The sequence below is a fragment of the Carassius gibelio genome, chromosome B10 (assembly GCF_023724105.1).
Source record: "Carassius gibelio isolate Cgi1373 ecotype wild population from Czech Republic chromosome B10, carGib1.2-hapl.c, whole genome shotgun sequence".
Taxonomy (NCBI): Eukaryota; Metazoa; Chordata; class Actinopteri; order Cypriniformes; family Cyprinidae; genus Carassius; species Carassius gibelio.
The window spans coordinates 26148685-26168440 of NC_068405.1; the positions used below are offsets into that span (position 1 = coordinate 26148685).

Below are 19756 nucleotides of genomic sequence, written 5' to 3' on the forward strand. Positions count from 1 at the left end.
TGAATGAAACACTATGATGTTTTGGCCAAACCATATGAATTATTAGAGTGGGGGGAATTTATTTATTTATTATTATTTGAAAGAGATTGTGAATAAAACTACTGTATATTGTAATGGCCAAACTACTTATTAAAAGAAAATAGTTGACATCGTTCCTGCTTCTGGGTTTTTTAAATTGCTCATAATTAAAATTGCTTCCATTTTATAAACTTGTTAGCATTATGAAAACACACAAAAAAAAAAAAAAAAAACACTGGCTCTCAAATTTAACTTAATGGATATATATACAGGTATGACAAAAATGAAAAACACCTAAATCGAAAATGTGCTTTATTACTACATTTGTTTACAAGTAACTTTATTCAAGTTAATACAATACTAATAAATAATAAAATCAATAGGATTTACATAATATACTGTAGAATTTAGCTTTTTTTTTGGTCACTGGTGTCCACCCCATTTGGAAGCAGTACCCCAGCATGGCCCCCCCACTGAAAATGCTCTAGACACGCCCCTTGAAGGAAGGGGATGAGAAAGAACTGATATATATATATAGAGTGTCCTTTCCTGCACCTTCACTCTGTGGGGTGCCTTTGTATGTTTGTATTGTCTGTTTCTTAGGAGATCAAAGTATCTGAGGTTCTTTGAGGTTCTTTTAACTCAGCTGGTGAGGTGAGTACAAGTTTGTAAGGCATTATTTGATCTGTAAAACTCAAGTGTGATCTAAAACCATATGAACATATGATCACTGACATACAAGTGACTGCATAGTTAATGATTTAAATTAAACGTATTAATTAATTAATTAATCATTTTCATTGTTTAATAATATTGAACACTGGCCTTTGTCAAATCGCTTATTTTCCATACATGTAAGCAATGTTCCTTCTATTTTTTTTTTTCTTGCTGAGCAAAACTTTTGTCTATTGGTCAGACATTTCGGCAACCTGAGCAAAAACCTTCTTTATACCTTTATATCTGTACAGCGTACACACAAAGTGAGTAACTTTAAACTTTAATGCGTTTTATACTTGATTGAATCTTTCATTTTATGTTACTAGAGAAAGCATTTTTTTATGGTGCTGTCACCAAGAAATTCTAATAAAAATCATTTTAAAACCTAACACTGAACAGTTTATAATAATATCATGTAATGTAATATAATTAATATACAGCTAATATAAAAATAAAATGAAGCAGAATTCACTTTTTGAGATCAACTATTTATTAATCTTATAATTGATAAAAAAAAAAATATATATATATATATATATATATATATATATATATATATATATGTATGTGTGTGTGTGTGTCTATATATGTATGTATATGTATATATACATATATATATTTTTATAAGTATTTAAAACTAAATTATAGTAGAGTGTGCACACTGCTACACCTGTAAATGTGTAAGAGTTTTGTTACTGTTCTGTGCCCATCATCTGCTATTTCCAGCTCTTAATAAATCCACTCTGCATTGGCTCTTGTGTTGAGCTATTTTGTCCGCAACCATTTACAATTATTTAGCATTTACATTTACATTTATTAATTTAGCAGACGCTTTTATCCAAAGCGTCTTACAGATGAGGACAGTGGAAGCAATCAAAAAAAAAAAAAAGAGCAATGATATAAGTGCTATAACAAGTCTCAGGTTAACACAGTACACGTAGCATGGGATTTTAAATAATATAATAAATTAAAAGAAAACAGATAGAATAACAAAAAGAATAGAGCAAGTAAGTGTTAGAGATCTTTACGTACACACACACACACACACACACACAATTGCATCATAAATGAAAAGAAAATAGAATACAAAAATATTAGAAAGGTAGTTAGATTTTTTGTTAAAGAATAGAATTAGGATAGTGAGTGTTAAAGTTAGAGGGTCAAATAAAGATAGGAGAGATGTGTTTTAAGCCGATTCTTGAAGATGGCTAAGGACTCAGCAACCCGGATTGAGTTTAGAAGGTCATTCCACCAGGAGGGAAAATTTCATTTAAAAGTCCGTAAAAGTGACTTTGTGCATCTTTGGGATGGCACAATCAAGCGATGTTCACTTGCAGAACGCAAGCTTCTAGAGGGCACATAAGTCTGAAGTAACAAATTTAGGTAAATGGGTGCAGAGCCAGCGGTAGTTTTGTAAGGCAAACATCAATGCCTTGAATTTTATGCGAGCAGCTATTGGAAGCCAGTGCAAATTGATAAACAGAAGTGTGACGTGTATTCTTTTTGGCTCATTAAAAATTTATCTTGCTGCCGCGTTCTGAATTAATTGTAAAAGTTTGATAGAATTGGCTGGAAGACCTGCCAAGAGGGCATTGCAATAGTCCAGCCAGGAGTTGTGCAGCATGTTCCGAAAGAAAGGGCTTGATATTCTTGATGTTGAATAAAGCAAATCTGCAGAATCGGACAGTTTTAGCAATGTGGTCTGAGAAAATCAGCTGAGCATCAATCATAACTCCAAGTCTTCTAGCTGTTTTTGAAGGAGTTATGGTTGATGTGCCTAACTTGATAGTGAAATTGCGATGAAACGATGGATTTGCTGGAATCATAAGCAGTTCTGTCTTGGCAAGGTTGAGTTGAAGGTGATGGTCCATCATCCAGGAAGAAATGTCTGTTAGACAAGCTGAGATGTGAATAGCTACAGTTGGATCATCAGGATGGAATGAGAGGTAGAGTTGAGTGTCATCAGCATAGCAGTGGTATGAAAAGCCATGTTTCTAAATGACAGAACCTAATGATTCCATGTAGACAGAGAAGAGACGTGGTCCAAGAACTGAGCCCTGAGGTACCCCAGTAGTTAGATGTTGAGACTTGGACACCTCACCTCTCCAAGATACTTTGAAGGACCTATCTGATAGGTAAGACTCAAACCATTGAAGTGTGGTTCCTGAGATGTCTTTTGCCAGTAGGGTTGATAGGAGGATCTGGTGGTTAACCATGTCAAAAGCAGCGGACAGATCAAGCAGGATAAGTACTGAAGATTTGGATTCTGCTCTTGCCAGTCTTAGAGCTTCAACAACTGAGAGCAAGGCCGTCTCAGTTGAATGTCCACTTCTGAAGCCAGATTGGTTGCTGTCAAGGAGGTTGTTGTGTGTGAGAAATGTAGAGACTTGGTTGAACACAGCTCGTTCAAGTGTTTTTGCAATAAAAGGAAGAAGGGAAACTGGTCTGTAGTTCTCTAAAAGAGATGGGTTGAGGTTGGGTTTCTTAAGTAGTGGAGTTATACATTCCTGTCAAAATTATGAGGGAAAAACACCAGTGTGGAGGGATGTATTGATGATGTGAGTGAGTGAGTGCAGGTACAACTGCAGGGGAAATGGCTTGAAGGAGATTAGATGGAATAGGATCAAGCGGGCAAGTAGTAGGGTGATTAGAAAGGATGAGTTTTGAGACTTCTGCCTCAGAGAGTGAAGAGAAGGATGTGTAAGTTTGCTGGTAATATGTTTAATGAAAAACGTTGAAAAGTCGACAGCTATTAGAGATGAAGCAGGAGGGGGAGGAAAAAAGCATGCGAGAGTTAGACGAATTGTTAATTTTGTTATGGTAGTATGTCATTTTAGCAGTGGAGACATTAGAAGAGAAAGAAGATAGGAGTGACTGATACAAAGTAAGGTCAGTAGTATTAGGTCATTTACTAAGGCTTTCCCAAATTATTATTGTGCCTGTCACACTTTTTCTGTTGCGACTGTGCAGCTTAGAGGCAACATTGTTCATAAGTCACTTTGTATAAAATAATCTGCTAATTGAATGAATAAATGTTTGACGCTGATTATATATGTTATTTACAGGACAAGCAGAGCACTATGGACAGCAGCAACTCAAGCAGAATCAACCAGACAGATTATGACTATAAAAATTTGTATATAGTTTTTTGTCTGCAATGTTTTAATGAGCTGAAGAATTCTATGACAGAGATTTCTCTGGTCTTCTACTACCTGACCTTGATCATAGGCATTCCTGGAAATGCATTTGTCATGTATGTTGCTGGATTGAAGATGAAGAGGACTGTTAATACAGTAGGGTTTCTCAATCTAGCGATTGCTGACCTCTTGTGCTGTCTTTCCACTATTCATCATATTACCAAGAAAGCTTTTGATTACTGGCCATACGGATCCATAATGTGCAAAATATTCCCCTTCATTATGCTCATCACCATGTTTGCCAGCGTTTTCACACTGAGCTTGATTAGTCTGGATCGGTTTACTCTGGTGATCACACCGGTTTGGGCTCAGAATCATCGCAGCTTGTTCATCGCACGACTGGCCTGTGTATCGGCTTGGATTCTGGCTTCAATTCTCAGTCTGCCTTTTATGATGTTAACCAAGTTTTACACAAAAAACAATGGCACATACTGCCTGTTTCATAAATTTGATGAATATAGTGTAATATTGTATGGAAGGCTAACCATCATCAGATTTGTGTTTGGCTTTTTGGTTCCTCTCATATGCATCACAACATGTTACGGATTCATCGCACACAAGTTAGGCAGGAGTCATTTTCACTCTGGACGAACATTTCGCATCATGTTTGCTGTAATTGTGGCCTTTTTTCTGTGCTGGTTGCCATATCACATTTTACATTTGATAATAGTGTACGGAAAGATATCCAGTTTGTATGTGGTTTCAGGAGTGTATCCGTTCTCCGTCTCTTTGGCGTATTTCAACAGCTGTCTGAACCCCATTCTGTATGTTTTCATGGGGCAGGATTTTAAGAGCAATGTTAAACTTTCTCTAAGACGTGTTTTTGAAAGAGTTTTCTCTGAGGAGGGAACACAAGCATCACGATCCACACAGCCACAACACACACACTCAGTGTAGTGAAGATATTAGAACATTTATACAGAGGTTTCTGATTTATTTTTTAACTATATTAACTATTCTATTTTAACTATTATCTATTTTCTAAATTCATCAACTCAAAGTCATCTAACTCTTATTCATCATTCCTGTGTGTTTCTCTCTGTATTGTTGATGTATTTTCAGTGATTGGTGATTTGTGAACTATCGTCAAAGCTTAACATCACAGTGATTGAATACTGATGCTTGATTCACTTTTTGGTTGCTATCAGCTTAGAAAAAGCTTATAATATTTAATCAATAATGGCATTTGGTTTCTATGCTGAATTCATGAAGAAGAAAAAAATATATTTAAAGCTGGCAATTGTGAATATATCAAAAACAGCTTTTAATTTTCTCTGTTTTATCTCAGTGCATTAGTCATTTTGGTGTTTTTCTACTTTAGTGTTATGGAGTTATGGAGTTGATTACTCAGAAGCAAAGTGAATGATGTATAAACACTGTTTTAAATATATGCAAAAAGTACAATTGTATCATTACTGTAATGTTCACTGAACCTTCAATTCGCTTGTAATTTTTTTTTTTTTTTTTTTTTTTTAATTGAAAATGAGGACACGTTTGGAGGCTGCAACAAAACAACTTCCTCCTTTTCATTACGACAGAAAAGTGAACAGGAGACACGTGTTAAATTAAATGACAGATAACAGATTTTAAGATTCCAAATACTTTGCTGTAAATGTATATGAACATTACATCAGTGTGACACACATTTACTGGCATTTACTAAAACCAGCAACTGCTAAGAAACTTAACAAGAAGTTCCTCTTTTTCCTTTTTTATTCAGGAGAAACTTGTCAAATAAATGAAAGATGACGGACTTAAAGGTCTGCATGCCAAATGCATTATCAAATAAAATAAATGTGAAAATGTTCTCTTTGTAAAACTTTCTGTAAAATGCTATAAAAGTGACCTGATTCTGGATCAGTGTGATCAGTATTGATTCTGCACATCTTTTGTTGTATAAATAGTGTGAGTAGTTTTTTCATATTCTTATTATTGAGCTTGCAAAGTCTAAAATACTGAGAACCTACATGTGTTTGACCCATGTGGTACAAAGTATTTATGACATTATGTCTCATAAGATTGCAAAAGACAAAAAACTATTATGCTATGATTAAAAAGGGACATGTCGTAAAACAGAGTTGAACAGAAACTAAGCAACCGTGAACAATTATGAATAGTGTCTTTCTCAGAAAAAGTATTAAACATTAAAAGTCCACACAGTAAATATTATATTTAGTTTTTATTAAAAACAAGACTTTATTCTATGTAACCCAATGAGTCTTATGTGAAAGACAGATGCTTGAATGCAGGATCAGATTGAGTTTAATGTTGTATGTCTGTAACAGCGTCTTTCTGTCCCAAAGGCTGCATCAAAAAAACGATATAACTCATTTAAGTTAAAGAATAGACTTTCATACTGATATATAATGTCAGGCATTCTTAGAAATTGCTTTAAAGAAGTATGTTTGGTTTAAAATCATTCAAGCATCTAAACTCTCAAAATCTCTTGAACCCTCTGAGCTCTTCTTATTTGTTGCTCTCTCATGCTCTCGATCACGTGCTGGTTCTGAAACTGAAGCCTCTGGACCCACTCCTCACGTAACCGGAGAGAAAACATTGAGGATTTATTGCTGTGTGCACACAAAGACTTTACTGTAACACAGTCATTTGATGTTACAGGTTAAGAGTTTAATACACAAAACTCCTCTTAAAGGGTTAGATCACCCAAAAATCAAAATTATGTAATTAATGACTCACCCTCATGTCGTTCCAAACCAGTGAGACCTCCGTTCATCTTCGGAACACAGTTTAAGTTATTTTAGATTTAGTCAGAGAGCTTTATTTTTGTTATTGGGCGCGCCAGAAAACACGTCAGCAGCGTAATACCTCAATGCAGCGTCGTGAACGTGCGCACAACAAACCCGGAAGAGAAGACAATGCTGAATAAAGTCACATTTTTGTTATTTTTGGACCAAAATGTATTTTCGATTCTCCAACAAATTCTAACTGACCCTCTGATGTCACATGGACTACTTTGAAGATGTTTTTCTTACCTTTCTGGACATGTACAGAAGACCGTACACACAGCTTCAATGGAGGGACTGAGAGCTCTGGGACTAAATCTAAAATATCTAAAACTGTGTTCCAAAGATGAACAGAGGTCTTACATGTTTGGAACAACATTAGGGTGAGTTATTAATGTCATAATTTCATTTGTGGGTGAACTAACGCTTTAATGATGATACAAGTTGTTTTGCAGTGTCTCATCTAAGCAAATATGTTAAGAAAGACATTACTGAGAGATATGCAGAAGGAAGGGGATCAACGGCTATCATTAGAGGATATTCTGAATCGGGTAGGAGGATATAATATATTAATACAATTTCTGAATGCAACCAAGTTAATGCATAGAATATAGGTAATGTTTTATTATTATTAATATTATTATTATTATTATTATTATTATTATTATTATTAATTAGTGTGGGTGGAAGGGAACTGGGCTTTTCATGGAGGAGCTGAAACACACAGCAACAGTTGAGGGCACGACTCCCAACTAGTTTCTGATCCATTTCCTAGAGTAGATGGCGGTAATGCTCTGAAAAAGAATGTGAACTGCCAATAAGCATGAACAAGAAGAAGAAGAAGAGTGCTGAACGGTTGTTGAAGTTATTACAGTACAGTGTTCATGGTAGGCCTTGTCTTATTTGACGGAACTAAGTGAGTACGGACGGAGTCTTTCACACTTCAAACGCGGCGGAATCTGTTACAGAGGTGCTGGGGGATGTTTTACTCGCGGGCACAGTGCGTGGCCTAAACAACAAATCTGTGTCCAGTTCAGCAGATCTCTTCCTTCCACAATAATTACCTGTAATGTTACATTTCTTCATGGCTTTTTCAGTTTATATATTTATTTTTATCCTTTGCTTATTGCTTTGACATGTTACATGTTCCACAAGAGACAGTAATATATTGGATCACTGTTACACCACAATAAAGGATGCATATCACTCTGTTCCACGAGCAGCTTTGGGACGTTCTGATCACCTTCTGGTTCATCTTTTACCGTCCTACAGGCAGAAACTAAAATCAGCTAAACCTGTATCAAGGACTGTAAAAAGATGGACTAATGAAGCAGAGCAGGATTTACAATCTTGTTTTGACCTCACTGATTGGAGTGTTTTTGAAGCTGTTCCCACCGATCTGGATGAACTCACAGAGACCGTAACATCATATATCAGTTCTGTGAGGATATGTGTATTCCTACAAAGACTAATTTACAACAATGACAAACCGTGGTTCATTGCAAAACTCAGACAGCTCTGTCAGGCCAAAGAAGATGCTTACGTGAAGGGGGACAATGTCTTGTATAAACAGGCTAAATACACACAGGAAAAAGAGATCAAAGTGGCAAAGAGGAATTATTCTGAAAAAATAAGGGCTCAGTTCACTTCCAACGACTCCACATCAGTGTGGAAAAGTCTGAAAGAGATTACCAACTACAAGACACCACCCCCCAGCACCGTAGAGAATCAACGACTGGCAGACGATCTGAACGAGTTTTACTGCAGGTTTGAAAGAACACCCATCACCTGCCCTGAACGCCTCCCCACACAACCATTCACACCCTTCACAACTCCTGCAACCAGCCCCAAATGCCTCTCCAAACAACCGTTCACACCATTAACAGCTCCTGCAACCCATCCTGAACACCTCTCCAATCAAGCACTCTCACCATTCTCACCTCCTGCATCCCCCATCTCCCCCACACCTGCAATTCAGATCAGCGAGGATGCGGTGCGCCAGGTCTTCCGGAAGCAGAAAAGGAAAAAAGCACCAGGCCCAGATTGTGTTACACCAGCCTGTCTGAAATCCTGTGCTGACCAGCTGGCCCCCATCTTCACAAAGATCTTCAACAGATCGCTGGAGCTGTGCGAAGTCCCTTCATGCTTCAAACGCTCCACCATCATCCCCATCCCTAAGAAATCCAAAATTACAGGACTAAATGACTACAGGCCTGTGGCTCTAACGTCTGTAGTCATGAAGTCATTTGAAAAACTGGTGCTGGCCCACCTGAAGTACATCACTGGGCCCTTGCTGGATCCTCTTCAGTTTGCCTACAGAGCAAACAGGTCTGTGGACGATGCAGTAAACATTGGACTGCATTATGTTCTGCAACACCTAGACAGACCGGGGACTTATGTGAGGATCCTGTTTGTGGACTTCAGCTCGGCCTTCAACACGATCATCCCAAACCTCCTCCTGCCCAAACTAAATCAGCTCTCCGTGCCCACCTCCATCTGTCAGTGGATCAACAACTTCCTGACAGACAGGCAGCAGCTAGTGAGGTTGGGAAAATACACGGTGACAAGTCTGCTTACAGACAGGAGGTAAAAGAGCTGGCTGTCTGGTGCACTCTTAACAACCTGGAGCTTAACACGCTCAAAACAGTGGAGATGATCGTGGACTTCAGGAGAAACCCTCCTGCACTCCCCCCACTCACCATCCTGAACAGCACTGTGACTGCAGTGGAGTCATTCAGGTTCCTGGGCACCACTATCTCTCAGGACCTGAAGTGGGACATTCACATTGACTCCATCGTGAAAAAGGCCCAGCAGAGGTTGTACTTCCTTCGCCAGCTGAGGAAGTTTAACCTGCCACAGGAGCTGCTGAAAAAGTTCTACTCCACCATCATCGAATCCATCCTCTGCACTTCAGTAACTGTATGGGTCAGCTCAGCTTCTAAATCTGACCTCAGAAGACTACAGAGGGTAGTCCGGACTGCTGAGCGAATCATTGGTACAACTCTCCCTTCTATTCAAGAACTGTACTTATCCAGAGTGAGAAAAAGGGCTGTCAAATTCACTCTGGACCCCTCACATCCAGCACACTCCCTCTTTGAACTGTTGCCATCTGGTCGATGCTACAGAGCACTGAGCACTAGAACGACCACACACAGGAACAGTTTCTTCCCTCAGGCAATCCATCTTATGAACAGCTGATAATAACGGCGAACACACTACACTTTATATTTATATACACATACACTTATTTATCTAACACACATACTTAGTATACACTTAAATTTTGCACATAATATACATGTACATACATAACTGCTTTTTGTAATATACCTGCCTACAATTGTCAGTTTGTATATTGTCATTCACTGTCTACTTATTTGTATTTTTTATTCTTTTATTATGTGTTTTATGTTCTGTCGCTGTCATTCTGTTGTACTGCGGAGCTTCTGTCACGAAAACAAATTCCTCGTATGTGTAAACATACCTGGCAATAAAGCTCATTCTGATTCTGATTCTGTTTCTGATTTGCATACACAGAAATTAGTTTTGAATCTAGGATGACACGATTCTTTTTTATTTTTATAAAAATGGGAAAAAATGGGATGTGTATTATATTGGATGGGTTCATCGTCTCTTAAAGGGACCGCGCCTAATTTAGCTACTGGCTGCTGTAATGCACGACGAGGACACCAGATTCCCTGTTATTTTGGACACTTTCCCCCTTTGGCCACTTTTATTCCCTGTGTTATTTTATGATTTCTGTTAATAAAAGCCTCTCCGAGGCCTGACGCCACGCCCACTGTGTCTGTCTTGTGCTCCTCCCGTGACACTGGTGGAGAATGCGGGCCAGACGGAGCCTAGACAGCGCAGTTGGGAAACATCTGGTGACGTCACTCCCTCTCGCTTGCAAATGTTCGTGAGAACCCGGACTGGGACGGAGGAAAACCGGGGACAGCCTCCCAGCCACAAAAGGGTTAGTGACTTCTGTTATCGTCATTTTGCCCTGTGGTTGGTTGAGGCTGTCACTAAAACCCGGTTACTCTGTCCCTGTTCCGGCGCGCTGCGAGATGGAGGACCGCCCGGAGAGGAATCCCCGCCCACTCCGACCGTTTGGAGTCTGGTTGAGGATGGTAGCACTCCCTTGTGGGTGGCGCCCTGGGGACGGGGATGTCGCTTGGGAGGGGGAATGTGACGAGTCAGCTGCCTCCTCCCTGATTGTCACCGGCACCCCGTCCTAAATTGCCGCCCTTCACCAGGCTCCCGACTGGAGTGGGTGTGTGAGAGGAGGGGCGCTGGACGAGTCAGGGCTGGCGGCGTGTGATGGGGCACACCTGATGTGAATGGAGCCTCATCCCCGCAGCTGTTCAAAAGTCCAACGCGCCTCTCCTCGGGAGACCGGTCTCTTCCCCATGCATGCACACTGGTGTCCTCGTGGGTCCAGGAAGGGTGCGTTGAGGGACTCCCGCGCCACCAAGACGTGAGCTGCCGGACCCGCGATCTGGATGGGAACCGCACCCGTATACACGGCCGACGGGCAAGGATGCCGGGCCGTCCATCCCCTACCAGCGCCGCGGCCAACGAGAGAGACGTGGCCGCTAGGAGAAGCCGCCGCCCCTCGCACCCCGGACCGAGGAGGGGAGCACGTGCGGCCGCCGGACTCTGCCCCTTGCCTGGACCCTTCCTCGATGAACACTGCCCGACCTACACAAACCCCGCAGCACGACGAGGACACCAGATTCCCTGTTATTTTGGACACTTTTCCCCTTTGGCCACTTTTATTCCCTGTGTTATTTTATGATTTCTGTTAATAAAAGCCTCTCCGAGGCCTGACGCCACGCCTACTGTGTCTGTCTTGTGCTCCTCCCGTGACAATATATAGCAAAACTATAATAATGTGATAAATGTTGAAGGTGTCTGAATAAATGTAGGTTTGATTGTATATTTCATTTTTACATTGAATACTATCCAGTGCTATTTTACATTTAAATATTTGGTTTCTGTACCTTGACACCTACAAACTTGAAAAAAACTTAAACACATTGGTGTGAAACAGGCGTAACGTTGTTTGCACCTTGTGCAATGTGGAATTAGTTTAAAGCTTTTTCAAGCACTTTGTGATGTATTTTGGAAACAGGAGATGAGTCCCTTTTCTAATGCACCACCTCTCTTGAGAAACCCCTTCTCAAAGACTTACTGTTTGTCAATTTTATTTGGGTAACACACATATTCTGAATGCCGTCGGCAGAATTAGAATGAGCCATTTTAATCTAGATTAATCTAGATTAATTTCAAGATCACAGTGAGATTAATCTAGATAAAAAAATTGTATCTATGCTCACCACTAATCTTTATACAAAGTTTGTTTAACGAAAATTCTGAAACCTAAAAATGTATTGGTGATTGGGTAAAAAAAAAAAAAAATCTTAATTGATGTCTTTTCATGTCATTTTATTGTATTCATTTATTGTTTTGAGCAAAAAATTAAATGTCCCCTTCAGTGTAATGTAATGACAATAAAAGTGTAATTTCACAATAAAAATCAAGAAATTTTCATAGTATTGTGCTGCGGTGGACATTCTATCAGCTGCAGTTCTGGCACCGCCATCATGTACTTTACAACACCACATGCATTCACAGCAGTGTTAACTGTTTAGCTAATGTTTTGACTTTGGATTGTGTGTACCAACTTTGATTCTCTGCTGCCTGCCCCGACCTCTGCTTGTTACTGTTGCTGATTCTGGATATCCCTGATATACCTGACTCTGTTTTCTCTGATAATTGCCTGTTTTACCATTCTCTTTATTAAACCACTGCACATGGATCTGAATGTCTCTGACTCCATGTTACAGTAGGCACCCTGATGTATTCTCTGAAATCCCATGCTTCTTGATTTGATTAGAAAACTTACAAACATCACATTTGGCAACGAGGATGTCGATTAGAGTTGTGCATTTCTGCCATGCTCTGGTGAGCCTTACTTTTACTGTCTGGCTCAAAATGTTTGAAAATTACCTACCAATGCCACTGGTGATGCATGACCAGAGAAAAGAAAGCGAGCTGTTCTATAACATGCCTTGGGCACAGAAGGACAAAGATTGTTATATACCTTTCCAGACATGGGCAGTACTTGTACTACGGATATTTAAAGAGATTTAATTCCCGCAGTTAATGTTGTTGCAGAGAGACACAGATTTAGGTAAAGGACACAGCAAACTGATGAAACTGTCAATCAGTTCCTGGCTGCTTTACGGGAGTTTTCAGCTGCATGTGCAAATGGAGACTGCATTGAAGAACTGATGTCAGAAAGACATCACCTTCCTCTTAATCAGATCGCCCAGCTGCCAACGCGAGACAACGGTGTTCATGTTATCATTGCTGATCAAACAGCCATCTGGCTAACAAAGCTTCATGTCCAGCGATCAAAGCCGTATGCAGTAAATGCAGAAAAACTGGCCACTTTGCCAAAGTGTGTCACTCATCACAGGAACAGGTGCATGAGATTGTTATACCAGAACTCACTGTCTTATACATGAATGATCCTAAAACTGTGACAGACAAAATCCTCTGATCAGTTCAAATTAATAACAATGGATGGACATTGTTGTCACGGTTTACGCTGCCGGAAGGAACACGGAGCCGAGGATAGATGAAATAAGGCTTTTAATATATACCATTCATGGAGCACAGCGATAGACACACGTGAGTGAGTTAGTCACAAGTGAGGAGACCCGACAAAACAGAACTGAAAGGACAAGGCTTATGTACAAAAGGATAATTGGGGAAACACAGGTGGATGGCATGACTAAATTAACAGGGACATGGAACACATGAGTAATAGAATAGACACACCTGGGAACTAATCAAACCAAACACGGAAAGACACAAACTGGGTCACGGGCAAAAACACACTAAATGAGTCCAGGTGTGACAATTGTCAGCCAGTGGAGTTAATTGTTGGCACAGGCTCATCAGTACCCATACTGCCTAAAATGCTATATTTAAAGGTTACAAAAACATCAACAATCTAGTAACTTTTTGTTTTTTATTTGACATATAATTTTTTTTTTCTAAAATTGTTGAATTGTCCAGTTTCCTTTTTATGATTATAACGTTATTTAAAGGTTACAAAAAGGTTTTTAATGTCTTTATTTTCATCCAAAGTGTTGTTTGAATGTTATTTTTATTTTATTTTATATAAATAGATATAATTATATATATAATCGTACATGTCTTTAATATACATTATTTATAGGTTATGTAAATGTTTCTTACAATGTTTATCAATGAAAAATAACGAGGATGTTCATAGAACGCTGATTTCAGAACTTTTTCTCAACATTATGAGGAGAAAATATATCAAATATTAATAAACTTATGTAAAATAAAATTAATAAATATATAAACATTCCTTAAACATTACTTCAAGAACATTTTGTCCTAATATTTATATAACTTTTAAAAAATGTTAGTGAAAGTTGTGAGAACGTTCTCTGTTAGTTGGGTTATGAAACTCAAAGTACCTTTTGACCATTTGTGCATGTGTTGACCAATTAACCTCCAAACAAGCTTCAGTCCTACGATTTCTGTGAAAAGGTTTCCATGACCTCTCGCGATCTTGGCAAAAAGTCTTGCAATTTATTTCCACAACAATATGCATGATGGGATAGACTAAGCCTTTAATAACGCTCCGGAGCAGTATTCAAAATTGAATTTAGCACTGACTGCACTTTGGGGTTTTTAAGATCTGGACAGTCTTGTGCACTTACTTCCTGTTGCATGCACACACTCTCATGGGGCCAAGACCACAAGTGTGGGTATTTGGACAAGGCATCCGTTCTTCATGAGGCTTCATTTACCCATCACTTCCTCAAACTACTTAAGACGCTTATAAAACATGACCATTCACACTGCTGTCATCTTAGCCTCCTCTTTCCTCATTTTGATATTTTCTTATCTAGTGCAATGACGTGTGACTTACAAGTCCAAATACTTTTTGGTTCCACTGTTATTTGATAACATACTTATTCAATGTCTTTTATGATTATATATTTTCAGAATATGTATTTTAGAATAATTACTATTGCAGAATAATTGCCTAGATCAAATGCTATGTAATTTTTTTTTTTTTCCGTCAAGCATATCACTTCAGATATCCTGTAATTACGTGCATGTGACACAGTGTTGATATTAAATGCACAAAAAGTTGTGAGTCCTATGTTGACTAAATAACTTTTTTAAATGAAAGTGATAAGACATTCAGCCAAGTATGGTAACCCATACTCAGAATTTGTGCTCTGCATCAAACCCATCCAAAGTGCACACACACACAGCAGTGGGCAACCGTCTATGCTACACTTTTTAAGTTAAGAGTGCCACTTCACACAGATCTCATTATGCTTTGTAATATCTACTCCATGTGACACACACTGTACATACATGCTGCTGATCCATCCACTCACCACCAGAGGTCAGTATCTCCAACCTCATTTTAGACCAATCTCAAAACTTCAGTTTCTTTCCAAACCACTGGAGAAGGTTGTATTTGGACATTTGAATTCATTTCTAGATCTACGTGGTATACACAAAGTGTTTCAGTCTGTACTTTACATAGTACAGAGACAGCACTGTTGAAGGTTTTTAATGACTTAAGTAACTGAAATTACTTGCTACTGTCTCAGGGGACTGTGCGATTTTAATTCTAGTAGACCTTATAGCTGCATTTGATACTTTGGACCATAAGACCTTGATTTCATGCTTAGAACAATGTGTTGGTATTAAGAGTACTGCGTTGGGGTGGTTTAGATCCTATTTGTCCGAAAGAACATTCTCATTTTAAGACTTTGTCTCCTCAATTGCTGCTTTCAAATGTGGGGTACCCCAGGGCTCCATTTTGGGGCCGGTTCTGTTCTCCCTATATACAGTATGCTCCCCTTAGGATGTATTTTTAGAAAATTTGGTTTTACTTTTCATTTTTATGCAGACGATATGCAAATTTACCTGCCTTATAAGTATAATAAGGCAGGTAACTATCCTTAAATATAAGGATAGTTATTGCAGTGTGTCTTAAGGAAATTAAGGCATGGATCAAAAAACATTTCCTTAATTTTAATGAAAATAACAGAAGTATAACAGAAGTTATACTGTTTATGCCGGGAGGTACTTGTGAGTCATCAGATTTGGACCTTGGTGAATTGAAACCACTTGGGAAGCCCAGGCCTGGTTCTACGGGGGTGACTGAGGGTGCAAAGTACCCCCCAAACAAAAGTGAAAGCTCCCTCAGATAAAATTATTAATAGCGTATTAATTTTCACCATCAATAAACATACAGAAAGCTGCCCACACATGCACAAATTTGCAAAATTAATGCATCATCATGCTTTCATGCACAGGTGAAGGGTGAACCAACTCCAGGGTTAAAAGCAGCCAAATCCTTTAAATACGAACGTCATAAACCTGTCTTTTTGAGGCAAGGGCCAGACATGGGTGTCATGTAAAAATGTTTAATGGGACTGAATTTTGTTATGTTTCCTTCCAATGGTTATTCAAATGGCAATAAATAAATAAATATGTACATAAACTACATTATCACTAACAGTAATCTATTTCACTCAACAAAAAAAAAAAAACTATTATAATCTCTAAAGCTGTCTACACTGCAAAATTAATCTCTTACTTACATTGTATGTTCATCTGTGCTTTGTTGTTTATGATGAAAAAATTTGCGGAATTCAGTCAGAGAACACTAGCGCATTCAACCCCAGACAGCAAGCAGTTTCGGCCCAGATCCGGCCCAGATCTGGCCCGTATGAAATCCATAAGGGCCAGATGTGGGCCGGATCGGGCCCGAAACTGCTTGTTGTTTAGCAAGTTTCGTACCATTCTGGTGAAGCTTCGATTTTTTAAAATTCAAAATGTAAAAATCTCCTGTCAAAAGTGACTGAAGACTGCACATTAAGTAGCTTTACAGAGTTAGTCATGATGTTTCACAGCTCAACCATGTTTGAAATGTTGGTAAAGCCTGATCACGTGATACATTTGAAGAAGTGGTATAAAGTCTTGAACATTAGAGAAGAAATCATTTGCCAGGATTACTGTGAATCGAGCCATCAGACCGTGAGTCATGATTACTTATGTAGAGCTATTGATATGATTTTAAACATATGATGTACTTTAAAGTAATGATAAAATAGCATTTATTTGGTTGCATATTTGTTATCATAATTCAGCTTTGCTGATCGTATATTAATTTCTAAAAGTTTCTTATCTGACACAACATTTTAATTGATTCATGATTTTACATTGACAATATGTGATATTAGCAGGATAAACTGGACACTTCCACTCAATCACAGCAATGGATTATTATTATGATATTTTGAGAAGTCGGATGAGAGTGATTTCTCTTGTCTTCTACTACCTGACCTTGATCCTCGGTGTTCCTGGAAATGCATTTGTCGTTTATGTTGCTGGATTGAAGATGAAGAGGACTGTTAATACAGTAGGGTTTCTCAATCTAGCAATTGCTGACCTCTTGTGCTGCCTTTCCACTATTTACTACATCACCAAGAGTGCATTTGATCACTGGCCATACGGATCCATAATGTGCAAGATTTTCCCCTTCATTATGCTCATCAACATGTTTGCCAGCGTTTTCACACTGAGCTTGATTAGTCTGGATCGGTTTACTCAGGTGATCACACCGGTTTGGGCTCAGAATCATCGCAGCTTGTTCATCGCACGATTGTCCTGTGTAACAGCTTGGATTCTGGCTTCAATTCTCAGTCTGCCTTTTATGATGTTAAGAGAGACTTACATAGAAAATAATAAAACACAGTGCCGGCCTTATCAACATAATAAAGAAAATTCTGAATTGTATAGAAGTTTTAGCATCATCAGATTTGTGTTTGGCTTTTTGGTTCCTCTCATATGCATCACAACATGTTACGGATTAATCGCACACAAGTTAGGCAGGAGTCATTTTCACTCTGGACGAGCATTTCGTATCATGTTGGCTGTAATCGTGGCCTTTTTCCTGTGCTGGTTGCCCTATCACATAGTTGATTTGATAATAATGTACGGAGAGGAATCAAGTCACTCAGTGGGTTTGGAAGTGTATCCGTTCTCCGTCTCTTTTGCGTATTTCAACAGCTGTCTTAACCCCATTCTGTATGTTTTCATGGGGCAGGATTTTAAGAGCAATGTTAAACTTTCTCTAAGACGTGTTTTTGAAAGAGTTTTCTCTGAGGAGGGAACACCAATATCACAGACCACCCACTCACAGCAAATGCATTCGCTGTAGTGAAGATATCGACTAATTTATTCAGTTTTCTGATTGATTTGTGTTACTATTATAAAACATCAAGTCAAACTCAGCATGTCATCTAACTTTTATTCATGGTTCCTGTTTTTTTTCTGTATTGTTTTTATATTTCCAGTGATTTGTGATGAATTTTTGATGAAAGTTTAAAACCAGCATAATACAATACTATGCTATAGTGTCTTCTTTTGTTTGCTGTCAGCTTAGATAAACTTGTAAAAATAAAATTATGTAATTTTTTTTCTCACTTTTGTATTATATAGACTTATCATTACAAGCAATGTAAGTTATATGTAAACAGTGTTTTACATATAAAGTGCAAAAATAACAAAGTTTAAATGTATGTTTATTGGAATGTTCATTAAACATTAAATTAATTTTGAGTAAAGATTGTTCATTATCAGTGCAAATAGTTGCTAACAACAGTTTTTTATGAGTCAAGTAGCCAAAGCATTCTAAACCTCTTAAAAAAAAAAAACATGAAACATCGCATTCAGATATGCTTTAAAAGCAAATGCAAAAAAATTATCAGTTACATCTTTAGACACATGCACATTTGCTCACAAAACTGACACAGTATTTTTCTACCAAAACAACTTCCTCTTTTTTTCTCACAACATCCTGTACACTCTTAAAATGTATTTATATTTTTATTGGCATCCGTGGTTCAATGAAGAGCTTTAAACATCCATGGAACATTTCAAATGCAGAAAAGGTGTCATTGCAAAGGAATAGGATCACTTGAGAACCATAACAGCAAAAGAGATTTTCTACATGTACTAAACATAATGACAGTACAAACATAGTCAAAAGCCAAAAGAGCAAAAAATATAAATCAACAGGCAACACAGTGTGTGAGTGTTCGTGTTCGTGTTTTCATTTTGTCACTTGCATTGTGTCCCTCCTCTCAGTGTGAACGTCCTTTGACCTCATGAATGCAGAAAATCGTCTACTGAATGCACACAAGTATGCATATGTTTGTCTCTTTCTGGTGTCATGTGCAGAAAGTCTTTCTTTTTGCATTTCTCATTTCCTGTTTTCCATCTCTGTGATACAGTAAGTCTGATATCCACAGTCTCTGAAATTTGTTTCTCTTTTCCGTTGTCCGTTCATTTCAAATAGGAAAAGTCCTTCTAATTGTTGTTGCAGTTTGTGAAGTTCTATCAGGTTCATCCATGCTCTTGTGGGTCTCATGGTTTCTAGATCTTTTAGGCTTGGAGTTCTGGATCTTTTAGGTGTGGAAATCACTTGATTTCTGGTTCTGATGATCACTGTTCTTTAAGAAGACCTTTCTCTTGTGGAAGTCCCTTGGCTTCACTAGCCCTTCTGGCCTTCTTGATGTCCTTTTTCTTCTGGAAGTTCCATAGCTCCACTGGTTTTGCTGGCCTTCTTGTCCTTCAGATGACTAAATCATATTTCTCCATGAGGGTACACATTCCAAACAAACATCTCGATGCTTATAACCTGAGACAAAATCAAAAAGAAAGGTTGACCACCTTTCCCCCAAAAAATCTTTTCACATTCAAAACATCAAAGCTATAGAAATTTAATCACAGAATGCAATTAAAGAATTTCTCATAAATTATATTCAAATATGAATGCCATCAACACATTCTTCAGAAATGATAAAGAATCATCCACCTTTTGATAGTAAACATATTTTCCTAAAATATGATATTATCATAAAACAATTCCTACAATTCACATCAATATCTCATTGTGACTGAGCTACAGTCATGATGTTCACACAGTGCTGTTGTGCT

General features: G+C 38.3%; 2 protein-coding genes across 2 annotated transcripts; both read left to right on the plus strand.

Annotated features, from left to right (window-relative positions):
- The first annotated feature begins 582 nt into the window (after positions 1-582).
- Positions 583-5728, plus strand: LOC127966587 (C3a anaphylatoxin chemotactic receptor-like). The gene is made up of 2 exons (XM_052567695.1): positions 583-672; positions 3801-5728. Exon 2 carries the CDS (start codon positions 3816-3818, stop codon positions 4827-4829), a length of 1014 nt encoding a protein of 337 aa, XP_052423655.1. The 5' UTR covers positions 583-672; positions 3801-3815; the 3' UTR covers positions 4830-5728.
- A 10923-nt stretch (positions 5729-16651) lies between these two features.
- On the plus strand, positions 16652-17975 carry LOC127966145 (C3a anaphylatoxin chemotactic receptor-like). Its single transcript, XM_052566965.1, has 2 exons — positions 16652-16789; positions 17391-17975. Exons 1-2 carry the CDS (start codon positions 16652-16654, stop codon positions 17973-17975), a joined length of 723 nt encoding a protein of 240 aa, XP_052422925.1.
- Positions 17976-19756: the final 1781 nt, after the last annotated feature.

Excerpts from the sequence above, each read along its gene's own strand:
- LOC127966587 (XM_052567695.1), top strand. The coding sequence starts at position 3,816 with ATGGACAGCAGCAACTCAAGCAGAATCAACCAGACAGATTATGACTAT.
- LOC127966145 (XM_052566965.1), top strand. The coding sequence starts at position 16,652 with ATGATGTTTCACAGCTCAACCATGTTTGAAATGTTGGTAAAGCCTGAT. Across the intron at positions 16,790-17,390 it reads GTGAATCGAGCCATCAGACC|AATCATCGCAGCTTGTTCAT; the intron begins GTGAGTCATGAT and ends GTTTGGGCTCAG.